Below are 17387 nucleotides of genomic sequence, written 5' to 3' on the forward strand. Positions count from 1 at the left end.
ACAATGAAAAGAAAGAAAGAAATATATTATTTGATTAAATATTATAGTTAATTATTTGATTTTATATTGTTATTATTATTTTGAATGAACATTACTGGAACCTTATTTACTTTTACAGTTATCAGTGTTATTATTGCCTATTACAAGAACGAAAGAAAGAAAGAATGGAAGATAGAAAGAAATAAACAGAGTAAATAAATGAATGAATGAAAGAAAAAACATTTATTTAATATTTGGTTTTAGTTAATTATTTTATATTACCGTTACAGAGAGAGAGAGAGATACAAAAGAAAAGAAAAAGAAAAGAAACCATTGTGTCCTTGAGCAAGGCACTTAACTCCTGGTTGCTCCATGGGGATTGTCCCTGTAATAAGGGCTCTCTGTAAGTCGCTTTGGATAAAAGCGTCTGCCAAATGCATAAATGTAAATGACTCAGACTACCGCTAGAGGGAAGCCTGCCTCTCCGAGAAAACTGGAATGGAAAAAAGCTCTTGAACTCCAGCTCATAGGGATGTGAACCGTCCCTTCCTGTTTTACTGGTGATCAGAGAAACGTTGACGCCGTGGTATAGACGCGCAAGCTTCGATTATGTCTGGAACCGCTTACTCCGACCAAGAGCAGATTTTTTGTTTTCCTACGTGAAGCCGGCAACCAGCAATGTCGCCTTATAGAGCCTATATGTCACTTGACGAGTTCTAGTCTACAAATATATTGCTCCTTATTCTGTCAATGATTGTCCTACCCATATAAGCCTTCTCATGGCGGAGACCAAAATTATATACCATATCGACGAAGAAGAAACACCGTATTTAGTGAAACTGACCGTTTCTCCGGAAAAAGTCACGTTGGCGGATTTTAAAAATGTCCTCAACAATCGCCCGGTCAGTAGTTATAAATTCTTTTTCAAATCTATGGATCAGGATTTCGGGTAAGTATAGAGAATTATGATTTGTTCGTATTACAGTCTGTGTTATTATTATTGAAAAAAAAAAAAACGATCACACCCATTGTCGACTGGGCGTTGTGGCAGTCATACGCTTGATAAACGCTGTCAAACCTGGAACGCGCTCCGAACGTTTGATTGTTCATTGTGACGTTCCTACATTGTTACATAGTCGCTGGCACCTGCTTTGAACCCATGTTCTAATGTGCGCGTGCCAGCGCGGGTGCGTACGTGCTCGATTCAGAACCCACCAGCACCTCATGCACTGCAACAGAGCTAATTTTGTCAACTCCAATCGCGCACTTCAAGTTGTCCATATGGTGCAAATATATCATGGTTGTTACCAATACAGTGTCGTGTGTTGTAACTACATTTGACATTGACATGTGCTCTGGATTCACTCAGGTTTTAAGCATTTAGAGGCTGTTACTGTCATTATGACAGAAAATAAAAAGATTATATAACAAAGTGAACATGAACTTAATAATAGTGTACAGAACTCCCAGTCAATCCTAAGAGGAGAATTAATGGGATAGTTCACCCAGAAAATTCTATCATCATTTACTCATCATATCATTCCAAACATATATGACTTTCCTTTCTGTGTGGAACACAAAAGGAGATCTTTAGCAGAATGTCTGGTAAGCTCTTTTCCATACGATGAAAGTAGATTGTGACCAGAAAGTAGATTGTGACCAGGGGCTTTCGAGCTTCAAAAAGGACAAAAAAAAAAAAAAACATAAAGGAAAACAAAGTGAGTGTGTATAAATCACGCACTATATTTTAAAGCTTTGTTTTGAGAAAAAAGATTGAAATTGACATAGTTATTCAATTAAAATATTGACTTTTTAATTGACAGTTGTAGTCATCATTAATTTTCAATGTATGGAAAAGAGCAGCTTGGACTTTCTGCTATAAATACCTGCTTTTGTGTTTTATGGAAGAAAGAAAGTCCAATGGTTTTTGAAGACAATGAGGCGAGTAAATGATAACTTTTTTTTTGTGAGCTTCCTTTAAGTTAATTAAAAGCCCCTCCTTCCACTGTATGTTCAAAGGGACAGAATAAAACAGATTGCACAGAATTAGTTCAATAGGCACTAAGACAGCTGTCTTCTGATACACTGACCAGTACTGACCAGATCAAAGGTGGCATAGAATTGAATTCCACAAACAAACAGTAACCTAGCCTCTAAATCCAATGAACAACTTGTAGCCCTTTTCCACTGAAATGGCAATGGTTCGCGTGCCGAGCCTGTGCTCTGCTGGTTCACGGCTAGGGCAATCTGCAGCCTTTTGTAAGCCGGCCGCACTTTTCCACTGACTTCAGAACCAAACAGTGACCTAATGGGTAACGCAGCTACTTTACCTGCTCATAAACCAACATGGCACATCACAACAGTGTTTGAGTACAGCTTTTACTCTTGTTTTTGAGGACATTTTTAAATATACAAAACATTGTATTGCTTAACAAGATTGTCAGAGACAACGCTATAGACAACAGGTAATGTTATTACATTATTTTGTATGAACTATGGCTTAAGTTGCTAAATTCTGTAAAGTGTAACAGTGGAATCATTAGTAACATTGGCGTAGCAGATGTTGTATTTTAATTTTGCTAATAGTATATATATTATTTTTACATCTTGATTGAGAATCTCTAAGTTTATTTTTTCAGATAGCCGTGATCTTCCAAAATTTCAGTAGCTGGTCAAAAATGCCCTTACTGTACAAAACAATGCACAAAATAAGAGGACAACAGTGTAAGGAAAGCTAACAAAGTAGACACATATAAGAACTTTCTGCAGAGGACAGCTGCGATTCGGTGTTCATCTCGAGTGTGACTGGTTGAATTTCATGTCCCAGTTAGATAGTAGGCTGGTCATTGTCTGGTTGAGGCTGGTCGAGTTAAGTGTTTTTCAATTTGTTTATTATTTGGTAAATTGTCTGATTCAAGTCAGCATGAATAATTTCATGCTGGATCTTCTCGTAGACTATTTTTTCCCCTTTGCAATCTCTCTAGTTTATATCGGATCTCCGTAAAAAACACATCGCTAGTAGAATGCTTGTTTGGTCCACGTTACCTGAACTCTTTTGATGTCTGAAAATTTTGGGAGATTTTTTATTGTTTTTATAGAGTGAAGAAGTGCACTGTGTTGCAGATGGTAGCTGCATACTTTAGTTTTTTTGTGAAAAATTAAAACATTAGCCTGCCGTCCACCCCCTGAAGTAATTGGTTCCTGTGTGGAGACCAGTAAGCTTTTGGGGCTGGTGTTGAACCAGGTTTTTGGCCCTGGAACAGCCTTTTCTGTGGTGGAAACGTGCAGAACAGTTCAAGAATTCACACTGACCCAGGAACCCATGTAGATGGAAAAGTGATATAAGAGGCCTTAATACTGTATGTTAAGACTACAAACTTTAAACATTAAATTCATTATTATGGCAGAAGTCCTTTTCTGTCCCTTAAAAAACACCTGTAATAGTTTCAAATTAATGACTGAGATTAGTGGAGGGGAACTGTGAGAGACTGTGAACCAGGCTGCAGCTGTCAAGCAGAATTGTCACTTTCCAATATGTCAATGTCAACCAACAAGAATGGATTCATTGCCAAATATTCCCAAACAGGATTTCAGAAAATGTAAAATAAGCAGCTGTTCTTTTAGTAAACTATTTTGTTATTATGAAACATTGTTCTATCAGGAAGACACGCAGACTTGAGTGAAATTTAATCTCTTTGGCGTAGGCCCCGTCTGGTGGTCCGAAGAAGTTGTACTCAGAACCATCATATCCTGCTGGATATAGGAGGCAGGGCCGAGGAGCCTACCCCCATGTGGGATGGGACTCAACTGGTGGTGGTGGGGTGGTGGAGGTTGTCGTGTTAGCACACTGAAACAGCAATGGGATAGATTGTGAGCAGACTTATAAAGCAACAGCTTACATGTGATTGGTTGGGAATTACCCAGCTAATGGTGCGGTTATGTACAGCTGCTAGTCTTCCCGCTAGAACTACGCTGCGCTTACATTTCTTGTTGAAATATCAGAAGGGTTACAATAACTCAACTAGTGCTTTCTGTTGTTTTTCAATGTAACATAAATGGTCAATATTGTAACAAAATTGAAGCTCCCATACTGTAAATAAAGACTTATTCTATTAGAAATTATTATCTTAAATTGTAACAATTTACATCACAGTGTCATATTATAATATAGTTACATGTTACAAAGTTTACAAAATGTTTTATAAACTGTACCCCCAACCCAATTCCCACACCTAAACCTAACCATCAGTGGAGTAAAAATGTTAGAGGGAAAAATGTAACCTTCAAATCGCACTCGTCACTAATTATGCAAACGTGATTATTTCCTGGTTTCAACATGGTATCCGAACCCAGGTCTCACACGCTTCTGTTGCAATACGCTTCTGCTCATGCCACAAGTGAAGGTTAACATGCAGGAGCTGATGCAAAAATGTCTGATGGGAGATGGAACTCTCTGAAACAACTTGCCGACCTCCCATGTGATCATGTTGAAATAAACAATGTTCTGGATTATCAATCAGTCATTTGAACTGACTAAAGTTGTAGATTACTTTTTCAGTTTGCCTAGGTCCATGTTTTTAATTGTGCTCCATGCAAAACATTGCAACATTCCCAGATGATTTAAAGTTATATATTTTTTTGCTGTAGTATCTGAATATAACTACAGTAAGTCTTGCATAGATGTGTTTGGCCTTGCCTTTCCAATATAACCTCAGCTCATAGGTCAGTGTGTCTGTGAATCACTAATTTATGTACATAGATAACTGTTACATTTGGTCAATCAAAGGTGTTTAATGATGCATTTTGAATAGATTTGAATTAGTGCGGTAGGAAGTGTGGGTATTTGTCACTATTTCAATTTGAAGGCCTCTCTAATCCCTTTTACCATTGCTGAAGTGTTGCATTTTCTGGTGCTATCCATTGATCCATCACTTTCATCAGACCTTTTTAAACATCAGAGGCCAAACTCATATACACCACAACACTTCAAGCACAACCTTCCAAACAAAACTTGCTTTTCCTGTTACCTTAGGATAGTTTACTAACAGTGCTGAGTGCACAGTTGAACCTGCTGATCATGAAGCAGATTGCATGAACAAGCATAACATTTGGCCTTTATTATTAGGTTTATTAGGTATTTTTTTGGTGAAATGTTAAGGATCAATTTGGAGCTACTTACAGGATGCCTTAAGGCTCGATAAAAGGTTGTAATTATGAATTGAAAGCAATATTTCAATAGTTCTGTGAATGGTTACAAAACTATGACTGAACTTTGTTACTTAGTATGGCTACTTATCAAATAAGTAAATACATGGACATAAGGTATTAATTTGATCCCAAAAAATATTTTGTGGGAAGAGAGTGCTTTGAGACTGTAGGAGACTGGTTGCCAGGGACCACGGTTAAATATTCAGTTTTGCGGCCATTAAAAAAAACATGGTAAAAGGATAGTTCACAGTATTACACTTTTGTTGCTAGCTGAAAACATGAACGCATTTGCAAATTAAAAAAAAAAAACTAGTGCTTAAAGTGGCAGGAGATGTGAGGAATTAAATGACGTGTTCCAATTCTGCAGAAATATGTTACATGAGTTTTCTGTAGAGCTTTCTTCAGATTGTTTTTGTTCAGATTGCTCGGTTTTGCAGTGGTATGAAATGATGAGAATAGTTTATGCTTATGTTGATTTCTTGACAAGTGCCTAACTGGAGACTCTATTAAATAGTCATTAGGCTTATGTAATATAAGATATAGGAACACAGCCAGTTTAAATCAGCAGTGAGATGAACCTATGAACTTTGGGCCAGAGTGGAGAGACACCCCTTATTATCACATCATAACTACCCTACTGGATAAATACCAGCATAAACATTTCCAGTCTCACTATTACTGCCATAAAGCCCCACTATGTATGTGTCCTCCATCATAATAAACAACATTCTACTGCTTCTGATTATATCTTCTGATATTATCCACCACACACTGTAAATACCCCTCTAAACCCACTAGATAGATTGCAGCTTCAGACCCCCAAACACAATCTCTCGAGGGGCAATGATTATCAGTTAGTAACCTGCACTGCACTCCAACTGCTGTGTAAGATTGTTGGACAACACAATCCAAAATGAATCTGATGCACTTAATATGATATCAGTGGAGTGTATGAATGAAGATGGAGTAATGGCTCCAGATGGATTTCACTTGCTTTCGAGTACCGAAGAACATGCTGTAGCACTTTTGTTTTAACTAATGGTTACTCACTCAATAATGGATTTCTCAGTGATGTCAGGTCAGGTTGATCTATTTTTTATATCAGGCCCCATTGACTTCACAGAAAGATTTCAAATGTTTCTTGTTTTTAAAGCACTTCTGTCACATGTGTTGGGGTGGCATTTGACTGGAAGATATATGGTAGCACTGTGCTCTTGAAGGAAAATTTATTCAAAATTATGTCAGCATTTACTCACCCTTATGTCATTCCAAACCTGTATAACTTACTCTGATCTGTCAAACACAAAAGGGGAAATTTTGAAGGCGACTGGTAGTTTTCAGTATCGCAAATGCATGAGGACTAACGCTTAACCTGCTATTCTAACTCTCCATTGAGCTGTTAAGCTGTTGGATCTGTGAGTTGAATGTGAGAAACGATCATTCCAATTCATGAACAAAAACTGGATCAATCGATTCAAAGACTCCGTACACATGGAACTGATATGTGTTTTTGGTGATCCGATCATTTGTGGTCAGTGCTAAATACAGATCTATACAGGGTATAAAACCTTTGCGATTGGATCACAAAAAACACATACGAATGTGGTCAAAAACGCTTATCTCATACACTTATGAGAACCACAAACATCTGCAGCTCAGGTAAATACAGGTAATCCACTAAAATAATGGACAATTCTGCTAAAAATGTTGCTTTTGAGCTTAGATTAAATTTCAGATGCATGTGGGAGAAATAGCACAGCATTTTCACTCTATCTTTGTCTTTTCTGACTTTATTGCACTTTAATGTCACGCAGTAACACGCGGACATAGCGATTGATATAGGTCGTCACGAAACAGAGTCCCTAGACACCAGATCCGATCACAAGTGGTCATAGGAGATGCATTTATGTGAACAGGTGTAATTAATGTGTCTCGTCTGATCACATGTGATTGGATCACCCGAGACACATCTTAATACAAGGTGTAAACAGGGTCATAGATAAAATATGACAAACTAATTGTCAATATCGGCTTAAATTTCTAGCTATCGAATAGCTTCAAAAGACTTGAATTATAACATGTTTCATACAAATGATTTTAATGATACTTTTATGGTGCTTTTTTGAGATTATAAGGAAAAAAGGGGCTGGGATTTATATTTCTTTTGTGTCCCAAATAATATTGAAAGTCATACTTGTTTGGGAGGAAATGAGGGTGAGCAAATAGTTACAGAATTTTAATTTTATGGTGAACTATCCCTTTCAGAGCTTGTATAAGAGGATAATCTCCAGATAGAGTTGTATATATTTACAGCCTCAGAGTGGGTTCTCTCCACCTGTTCTCATTGACTGACTGATTATCAGGCATTAATCAGGCTGGCTTGGCCTGTTGAGTCTCAGCCCTGATTATTTGTTATACTGTAGGAATAGGCTGAGCTGGCCTGTATCTGATCTGGCTGAAGCTTACAGCTGGAACGGTCCTATATCAGAGGACATCCCTGAACTAGATAAGTAATAACATGATCATGTCATTGCTGGTCAAAAAAGCTCCAAGACTTCTGAAAGAAAAAGGATTCATGCATCCACCCAAAATACCATAGCAGCTGCATAGCAACATGCTTAAAATCACTCATAACACCTTAGCAACCACAGACTATTGCCCGGGCAACCACCCACAACAAACTAGCATAGTGGTGGCAAGTTTTGCACCAGTAGAAAATGTAAAAATCTAGTTTTAGCAAGTCTAAACCCTTTTAAGGCAAGTCATTCCACTCGGCGGCCATCTTTGGAACCCTCCTGGGCTTTTTTCTATACAGCAAAAAGTAGAGCTCCAATCTACCTGAATGGGTAAGATCGAAATCGCCTACCTGATGTTCCTAACTTATCTGTCATATTGGGCATTCCAATTTTTCCCATTTATTTTAATTCAAGTGGTCTGTCTTTGGTTATGATTGCTTTTGGACCCACTTTGTATTAGGTGTCTTTAATTACTATGTACTGTACTTATTATGTACATAATGTTTTTGCATTGCATTTCAATTTAAAGTGCCTGCTAGGGCTGCTGCTAATGATTGTTTTGATAATCGACTAATTGATTATTTGACTATTCGGGCGATTATTGCTTCGATTAATCATTAGCTATTAACCGACTAATCAGCTTGTGCCCCGAGTTAAAATATTGTATTAAACGTGCTTACTAACAATAAAGAGGACAAAAATCATCTTTTAAATGACCTCTAAATGACATTGACTTAAAGGAAAAATAGTAAGATAATAAGTTATCAAGAGTTTTTGTCTTGTTTTCCATTTAAAATTGTCAAAAAATATTAAGAATTGCTTTCAGAGAGTATATATCGAATATAAGTGTATTTTGTACACTGGTGGCGAAAAGTTTGGAATGATGTACAGATTTTGCTCTTATGGAAAGAAATTGGCACTTTTATTCACCAAAGTGGCACTCAACTGATCACAATGTATTGTCAGGACATTAATAATGTGAAAAAGTTCTATTACAACTTGAAATAATTTTTTTCAGAACTTCAGAACTTAAACTACTTCAAAGTTCTCATAAAAAAATCCTCCACGTGCAGCAGTGACAGCTTTGTCCAGCTACTCAGGTGACATTTCTCTCCACGCTTCCTGTAGCACTTGCCATAGATGTGGCTGTCTTGTCAGGCACTTCTCACACAACTTACAGTCTAGCTGATCCCACAAAACCTCAATGGGGTTAAGATCCATAACACTCTTTTCCAATGATCTGTTGTCTAATGTTTGTGTTTCTTTGCCCACTCTAACCTTTTCTTTTTGTTTTTCTGTTTCAAAAGTGGCTTTTTCTTTGCAATTCTTCCCATCAGGCCTGCACCTGTGAGTCTTCTCTTTACTGTTGTGCATGAAACTGGTGTTGAGCGGGTAGAATTCAATGAAGCTGTCAGCTGAGGCATCTATTTCTCAAACTAGAGACTCTGATGTACTTATCCTCTTGTTTAGTTGTACATCTGACCTTCCACATCTCTTTCTGTCCTTGTTAGAGCCAGTTGTCCTTTGTCTTTGATTGTGGTGGTGGCGTAGTGGGCTAAAGCACATAACTGTTAATCAGAAGGTTGTTGGTTCGATCCCCACAGCCACCACCATTGTGTCCTTGAGCAAGGCACTTAACTCCAGGTTGTTCTGGGGGGATTGTCCCTGTAATAAGTGCACTGTAAGTCGCATTGGATAAAAGCGTCTGCCAAATGCATAAATGTAAATGAAAATGTAAATGATTGACTGACGAGTTTCTAGAGAAAGCTGTTTCTTTTTTGCCATGACAAATATTGATCTTAAGACATGACAGTCTATTGCATATTGTGGCAACTCAAAAACAAACACAAATACAATGTAAAGCTTCATTTAATGAACCAAATAGCTTTAAACTGTGTTTGATATAATGGCAAGTGATTTCCTAGTACCAAATAAGCAATTTAGCATGATTACTAAAGGATAAAGCGTGATGGCTGCTGGAAATGGGGCCTGTCTAGATTGATCAAGAATTACGTTTTTCAAATAGTGATTGTGCTCCTGACTATACATTGTGATCAGTTGAATGACACTTCTGAAGCAAAAAAATCTGCACATTATTCCAAACCTTTGGCCACCAAAAGTGTATGTCTTCACTTGGTTATACTTCTGCCAGTGCAGTAAAGACAAAATATACTTATATTCAAGATATATTCTCTGAAAGCTTGTTTAAATATCTTATGTTGCTGCTCAGGTAAATGTATCTAGTTTTAAGGATCTCTAGATATTTTTAAACATTCTCAGATAACAATTTTTTCTTCTGTAGTATAGCTCCGAAAGTAAATACATGTTGTTTTAAATGAGATTTAGATATTTATATTGGAAAACACGGCAAAACAAAAACAGATAAAAAATGTATTTTGTTGCAGTGTATAATGGGGCGAAGACTACGTAACCTGCGTAAGTTCTGTGCTCTCTGCCGGTGAAACTGCTGTGTATTGAACAAGCACTACATGGACGCCTTTAATGGTTGCTCACTGTCGACATGTTAACAACTGTGTCTCCCGCTGAAAGCGTTTAAACACGCTGCTCCCGCGAACATGGATCGGGGAAAATGGGCACCATGGCCGCGAACTGGGCCCTGTGGGAGTTGTAGTCCCCTGGGCTTCAGCCCGTATAAGCCTGTTCGTTAATGCCCTGCCCATAGCAAATGCAAATGTTGTGAGAATTTTGCAGGACAGTTTGTAGTTACACAATAAATACATTGTATTTCAAGTATTTTAATGTTAGTGCATAGTTGTTAATGATACATAATATAAAGTGGGACCTTGCTTTCTATTAATCATTCTGAAAACTGTATTACTTATTTAGGGTAGCTTGTTGTTGAGCCTATATTATTACCCATCAGAGCAGATTTGTACTCCAGTTCTGACTTTGGGCCATAAACCACCTAGAACACACTAGTAATTGCATAGCAACATGAACAAAGAACTCAAAATGCACTAGTATCATGATGGCGAGCTGTGAATGGGCAAACATCTTGACCAGGGGTGCCCACACTTTTTTGTGTGATGATCTACTTTTAAATGACCAACTCAATAAGATCTATCAACTAAAAAACACATTTTCATTTAAAAAAAAGACTGCATGTATCCCTATATGGAATTCATCTTCTAATTAATAAAAAAAATATATAATAATGTTCAATGTTGATTTCATTCAGTTTTAAAACTAAACCCAAAAACACCTACAGCACAATAGATTACAATAGCCAGGGCATTTACCTTATTCTGATGACGAGTAAATATTGACCAGGTAAGGTTTTGTTTATTCAGTTGCCATGACAACTAGGTTTGCTGAATCTGTCTGATTCCATTCAGTTTTGCCTAATCCGGGCAGTAGCATCGCAATTTCGCGCTCTGTTCTCAGAAGTCCTTGGAAGACGCATATGCGCAAACCTAGTTGTCATGGCATCTGAATAAACAAAACCTCGTCTGGTCAATATTTACTCATCAAGTGCAAGTCAGACAGTAACTAAAAGAAGGAAAGACATTATATTTATTTTTATAAAAATTTAACGAAAGTACATTTAAATTTTGTGCGATCTACCAGCATTGCCTTTGCGATCGACTGGTAGATCGCGATCGACGTATTGGGCACCCCTGATCTAGACTAAATCTAAAAATTTAGTTTTTGTTTCACTCTTACACACTGCCACAGTACAAATTATTGTTAAAACATATTAATACCCAGAAGAACAGTGTTCTTACCCAAAGGCATTACTTTTCCCTGTATGTTTGGATAAACCACACTTCGTTATGGTTACCCCCATGATCCTCACTACATTTTGCTTTACATTGTAGAGAGCCCTTGAGAGAACACTTCCTACCAATGACTGTAGAGTTACACCCCAATTTCCTGTTCTTGGCTCAGGGCTCTCAAGCAGCCTGCAGAAACTCTGCTTGTTTTGGAGCTCTTTCCACAAGACTGTGTTATCATCATACTTCAGACACTCTCCACTCACCTCCTCAGTCTCACAGCCATGTGGGTGAGGTGACCTGGAAGTTCAGGAGGAGTGGAGAGGAAGATGCTGTAATTACAGCAGGCTGCTGGAATTTCTCGAGACATGACACTCTGTCAACACTTTTTCTGCCTCTTTGTAGTTTTGCAAGTTTGTAAAAAAACACCATCATTTTCAGGGATGCACTAATACAGAAGTTTTTGCTGATACAGATGAGATGTACAATTTTTATTTTATGGTCGATGATTGAATTGATGGTTTGTTGACAATATATCAAGCAGTGTTACACATGCTATACCTATCTGAAAGGTGCACGGTGTATTTACTTAATTGTTTTTTTTTATTTTAAACAAAGAAATAGTAATGTATAACAGTTTAAAAATATGTGTAAAATGATTTGATGATGACTGTTGAATGTGGTATTCTGCAGTTGTTACCTTAAGGAGCTATTTCTCTAATTGTGTAATAATTATTGTTGAAAGGTGAAACAGTTACCAGTTATAGCACCTAAAAAACACACTTTCCCTCATACATAGAAATTGTATACATATAAAAAATAACTGTGATGCTAAATACAAAATATTTAAATTCCATGTCAACTACATATCAACTACCTAACAAATGAGTTCTTCAACACAATGAATTCATCCTATGTAGACATGCGAAATTATGTTATAAGTAACATGAGAAGTGCTACAATGCAAAGTTCCAAAACTGTCTAGAAAAGCAAAAGCTACTTCAAAAACATAATGTAGGTGTGATAAAGCAGAGATAAATTAGGGGGGAAAAGAACCCTGAAATATATCAGCCTAATAAAACCCACACCATTATGATAATTGACATATTGTGCATCCTTAGGAATTCTGTTTAATCATGATGCAAATAGGGCTTTCTCCTCTTAGTAATAATGTACATTTAATGTGGTTTGTGTGTGTGTGTGTATGTGCAAGGCCTATGCACTTTGACTGGAGGCCAGCAGGTGTGTGACTGCTGAACCGTGTCTCAAAGGGTTAAAGGGTAAATGTATGGTATTTCTGTAGGGAATTTACAGCCTGGGATGGACACACTGAGAGTTAGCTGCTAACACACTCACTTACTCTATTAATAACCTTCTGTACCCTGACACCCTTGCTGAGCCTTTCACACATACAAATGTGCACTCACTTGAATATATATATATATACAGTGGCCTCGGAAAGTATTTGGACACAAGCTGCACTTGATTAAATGCCAATACATTTGGCCATTACATTTACATTACATTACATAACAAAATTTCAAACCAGTGGCATTTATTTTTAAAGAAATATAAAGAAACATTTTAAGAAAGATTATTTCAAATGAAAAAAAAAAACTATAGATTATTGTTAATAAAGTTAATAAGATTGTTAGATTTTGTTAAACACTAATTAAATATTAACATGTTCTGACCACAACATATTCATACATCCAATTATTGTATGAATTATAATTTAATGCATTCACATTCAGTCATTTGTAAGTGTGACTAAAGTAATCCAAATCTTTTTGCGGCCATTGTATATGGACAGACCCTCACTCACATAACAGTGAGAGAAATATTAGATGTACGTTTATCTTGTTTATACACTAAATACGTCCTGCTACTGCAGTTTAAGTAGATAATCTAGAACGTGCATGAGGTACTGATGAGGCCGTGTTGAAATGGGTTGTAGTTTTCAATAAGATCGGTCAACAGGGGCATTGAACATTCTCATCATGAACGCCCAGCATTTTAGAGCTAAGTGGAAAGTTCCACTGTTTGAGTGTGACATGCTTTCAGTATGCCTCAGCTTTTGCAAATGGATGAGAACATTGGTGCGGTTTCCTGGGTGCTGATCTCTCATAGTGTCCCTAATGACTATTGTGTTTTTCCTGCAGAGTCGTCAAAGAAGAAATTTCTGATGACAACGCCAAGCTACCCTGCTTCAATGGCAGAGTGGTGTCCTGGGTAAGTGTAATGCATGGTGCCCCCTGTCTTTTTGACAGACTTGTGACAATGCAAAACATCAGTATATATCAAGCTTGAAGTATAAACACTAATTCATTAAATACGAGGGCAGCGTTCCTGTGTTGACTTATTCCTATTTGCTACATGCTATTGCTAGTCAGTGGCAGGTGGTATTAGGGTGAGGGGAATTCTCAATCTAGAGAGATGAGTCATCAATGGCTGCGTCCTCCGGAGGTCACATTCCTCGGCCGTATGTGTCATCGAGGCTGTCTCTTTTCAGAAAACCGAGTAGGACACTTCGAATGCGACAAAGGATGCATTAGGTGTATCCTTCATGGGCACTCACAACCCACAATTCTTTGCTTCAACAGAAATGTCTAAAAAAAAATAACAACGCCAATTTGCCTGTAAATATGATGTTCAAATGCACGGAATGTTAATTCCCAAGTTAAAGTACCTCAGTAGAAGGGTGCAGAGTATATAACATGTATAATTATATGAATATATAATTAAAATAAAGTATTAGACTAAATGTACACCTGTAAAATCATCATTATAATTCTTTTAAAATTGACCTCATACATTCCCTTCTAAAGGGACTTTATTACCGTCTCACTCGGAGTGCTCATGCTTTTTAAAGAGTGCCGTTCTGTCATAGCAACCGGGTTACGTTCCGTTTCCATTTGTCCTACGATGGCTGTTCCCCATCTGATCTTCAGATTTTTCCTTCGGAGCCGAGCGGTTGTGTGATCAGTGAGTTGCATTCACTGACTGTTCCATTCATCTCTACAGAGTGTATGCTGTTGGATCTACGGCGCATATCAGCGGCTTTCTCCTTCTCTGCACGCCTGTGCAGCTTTACCCCTGGGCACCCCTGCACTTCGAATACACAGCTGGCGTTGAACGGCCTTTTTAGGACGCATATATATATAAAGATGCCCTTCTGCCCCTGTGTAGTTCCTGGATGTGGTTGATTTTTCTCCGCATCTGACGGTCATAAGAGCTGCCTCGCATGCCTGGGCTGCGATCACACGCAGGCAGCGTTTTATGAATTGTTCATGTTGCTCAGTGCGAAAACATAGCCATGGCAACGTTGCGGTCGCGGCTATCTTTCCTCACGAGAGAAAGCCACTTCAGCCGCCCCCCGTGCCGCGCCTCCTTCTTACGGGATTGGGGCCGGCGCAGCTGCCGATGAAGGTGATTTAGGGCATACAGCTGGCTCGGTTTTGCCGGGTAAATCCCCACGAACCACCCACCCCCAGCACGCTCGTTTGCTTCTGTTTGGGCTCGAGCGGCTCGCCTCACGGCCAAGTCTGTTTACTCCCTCAGACCCCGCGAGCTGAGCTGATGATTTTTCCGCTGCATCGGAGAGTGTCACATCGGTATCTGATGCTGATGACTCGACTGGGCTGCACCCTCCGAGTCTGCTTGTCCAGTCTGAGCCTGACGCACAGATGTCCGCTATTTTTCCCGGAGGTGTATGACAAGTTGACGAAGCCGTAGAGGGCACCTTTTACTGCTCGAAACCGGCTTCTTTGCACTTCCGCTCTCACTACCCTTGACGGCAGAGCGGCTATGCACACACAGATAGCGCAAACAAGCCCACCCATGCCTACTTGCGCTTTGCGATGGCACGAAAAATGCGCTTAGAATATGTGCTTTCACAAAAATGAGATAAGCCATTGTACATGCTCACAAAAATAGAGCCCATAATTTAGTTGTCTAAAATAACATGCCGTTTTAGTCAGAGTATGAATGTGACATGGCTAAATATTGACTAATTTTAAAGGACATTTTCATCAAAAGACTAAAACTATGACAAAAACAAAAACCTGTATGAAAATGAACACTGCATCAAACATAATTAACATGAACTAAAAGCCACAAAACTCCAAATCTGATTTCAAGGTTTCTTTAAAGTCAACATAAAAATCTTTAAAATACTTTTTAACTAATGTTTCTGTAGTTATTGTAAATGGTTCATCTTCGTACATTATTGCAAAGAAAACTTTTTGCCGTTTGTAATCTTTCATCAAAATTGAACCCGCCTCTTGCTGTATTTGGGACATTGTACACAAAGTATAGAAGGCCACATATAGGACAGTTTAAATATTAACTCAAGGCATTCAAGGAATAATAATTAACAAATCAGTTTATCACCTTTAAACACACATCTGCACTCATACAAGCTGGCGTTAGCTCCACGTGACCAGTAGTTTCATGTAGAGTTGTGAGGTGCAAAAAACAGGTTAGTGGACTGCAGTGAGGCAGAGAGCCGTGTTTCAGCAGTGCACAACTGTAAAGAGCTGCACAGACATGCTGTGCTGCATTGTACTAAAATAAGCACTTTATTGCCTGCTGTCCAAAAGCCAGACCTTCACTGTACTAAAACTCAATCATTACATTACTTAGCATAGCACACTGGATGTGAGCCATACTAGGTGATTTTACATTCAAATTGAGTGTATGAGATATAAAGAGGGGTGAATTTTGTACACAATTCTGCCACTTCTGCGTATTATATATATTTCTGATATATTTTAGCACAAAAACATTGATGTTATTTATTAACCTATCACAGTCCAGTTTAACCAGGCACTAAATGTGGTGAAATAGCACTAAACTAGACATTTTAAGTCAAGTCACTGTCATTCTTTTTTGCATACCTCCTTTCTATGCAAATTATTATAAAATACACCTTATTCACAAAACTCAGTGCTATTTACATGGTACAATAGAGCACAACAGTGTGGTTCCGAAAGTACAAATTCCATTCCTTTCCTCCATAGATGAATTGTTTTTTTACAATTACAAATACATTTTTAAAGACAGACCTACCGTGAGCTCCGAGGTTAATCGATGTTATTACATGTCTTTCTGGAATACTTAATTCTGATTAGTCAATGGCGCCATCTAGTGTTCTGATATTACTCAGGAACAACCACACATCCACGGATCAGACCGCGATTTCGGGTATTTGTGAGCCATCTTTCCTGCTTCTTGGATCCCTGTGTGTTCTCTACAAGTAAGCTAATAAAATAATTTAAATTTAAATCAATGTTTCATGTGCATTTATTTATTTATTTGGCATGTAGTCTTGTGACAAGATACACAATGAGCAGTCAGATGTTCATTAATTTCAAAGTAAGCGCCAACAGAACTCATGTCCTTGTATTTATCTATTTGGTTAGTGGCTGTGTAATAAACGGGATAATGTAAAGTCAGCTTCAGGGTAATACAAGACTTAATTCTATGCTTCTGTTGAAACTATCTGTTTGCCTTATTTAATCTACATGAAATTTTTTTTGTTGTTGTTTAAAAACAGAATTTCTAGTGAAATGAAGAACTACACTATCCATGATCCAGAGGGGTAAAATCCATTAATGAGAGAATTTGGCAAACAAAGCATGCCAAACGGTCTCAATGCACTTTTTAAATAGCCAATTCAGGTGTCTGGATCTAACAGAGTAAAGTTTTACAGATCGCTTAGTCATGCCATCATCCACAACCTAATGCTCAGTACCGAACCGCAAGATCCACAATTGTACTGTGCAAATTTTGTTTAGCACTAATGATTTGGCCGTGTTTGTGCTGTTAATTGATTTCCATGATTCCTTTAGTGAATTGGGTGCTAAAATATGTAGACAGTGGCAAATAAACAAGGCTATCAACTGGCCCAATTTTTGGACTATGAAAGCACTGTCCAACTTGTGAAAGT

The 17387-nt window shown here is 38.0% G+C and overlaps 1 protein-coding gene across 1 annotated transcript in view; it reads left to right on the plus strand.

Annotated features, from left to right (window-relative positions):
• The first annotated feature begins 536 nt into the window (after nt 1–536).
• dvl1a (dishevelled segment polarity protein 1a) overlaps nt 537–17387 on the plus strand; it is a 43858-nt gene continuing 27007 nt past the window's right edge. The window contains exons 1-2 of the mRNA XM_052105784.1: nt 537–928; nt 13600–13669. Of these exons, the coding sequence (XP_051961744.1) occupies nt 759–928; nt 13600–13669 (240 nt within the window). The 5' untranslated portion in view covers nt 537–758. The remainder of the gene's footprint in view (nt 929–13599; nt 13670–17387) is intronic.

This window comes from Xyrauchen texanus, chromosome 35 (genome assembly GCF_025860055.1).
Source record: "Xyrauchen texanus isolate HMW12.3.18 chromosome 35, RBS_HiC_50CHRs, whole genome shotgun sequence".
NCBI classification, from domain to species: Eukaryota; Metazoa; Chordata; class Actinopteri; order Cypriniformes; family Catostomidae; genus Xyrauchen; species Xyrauchen texanus.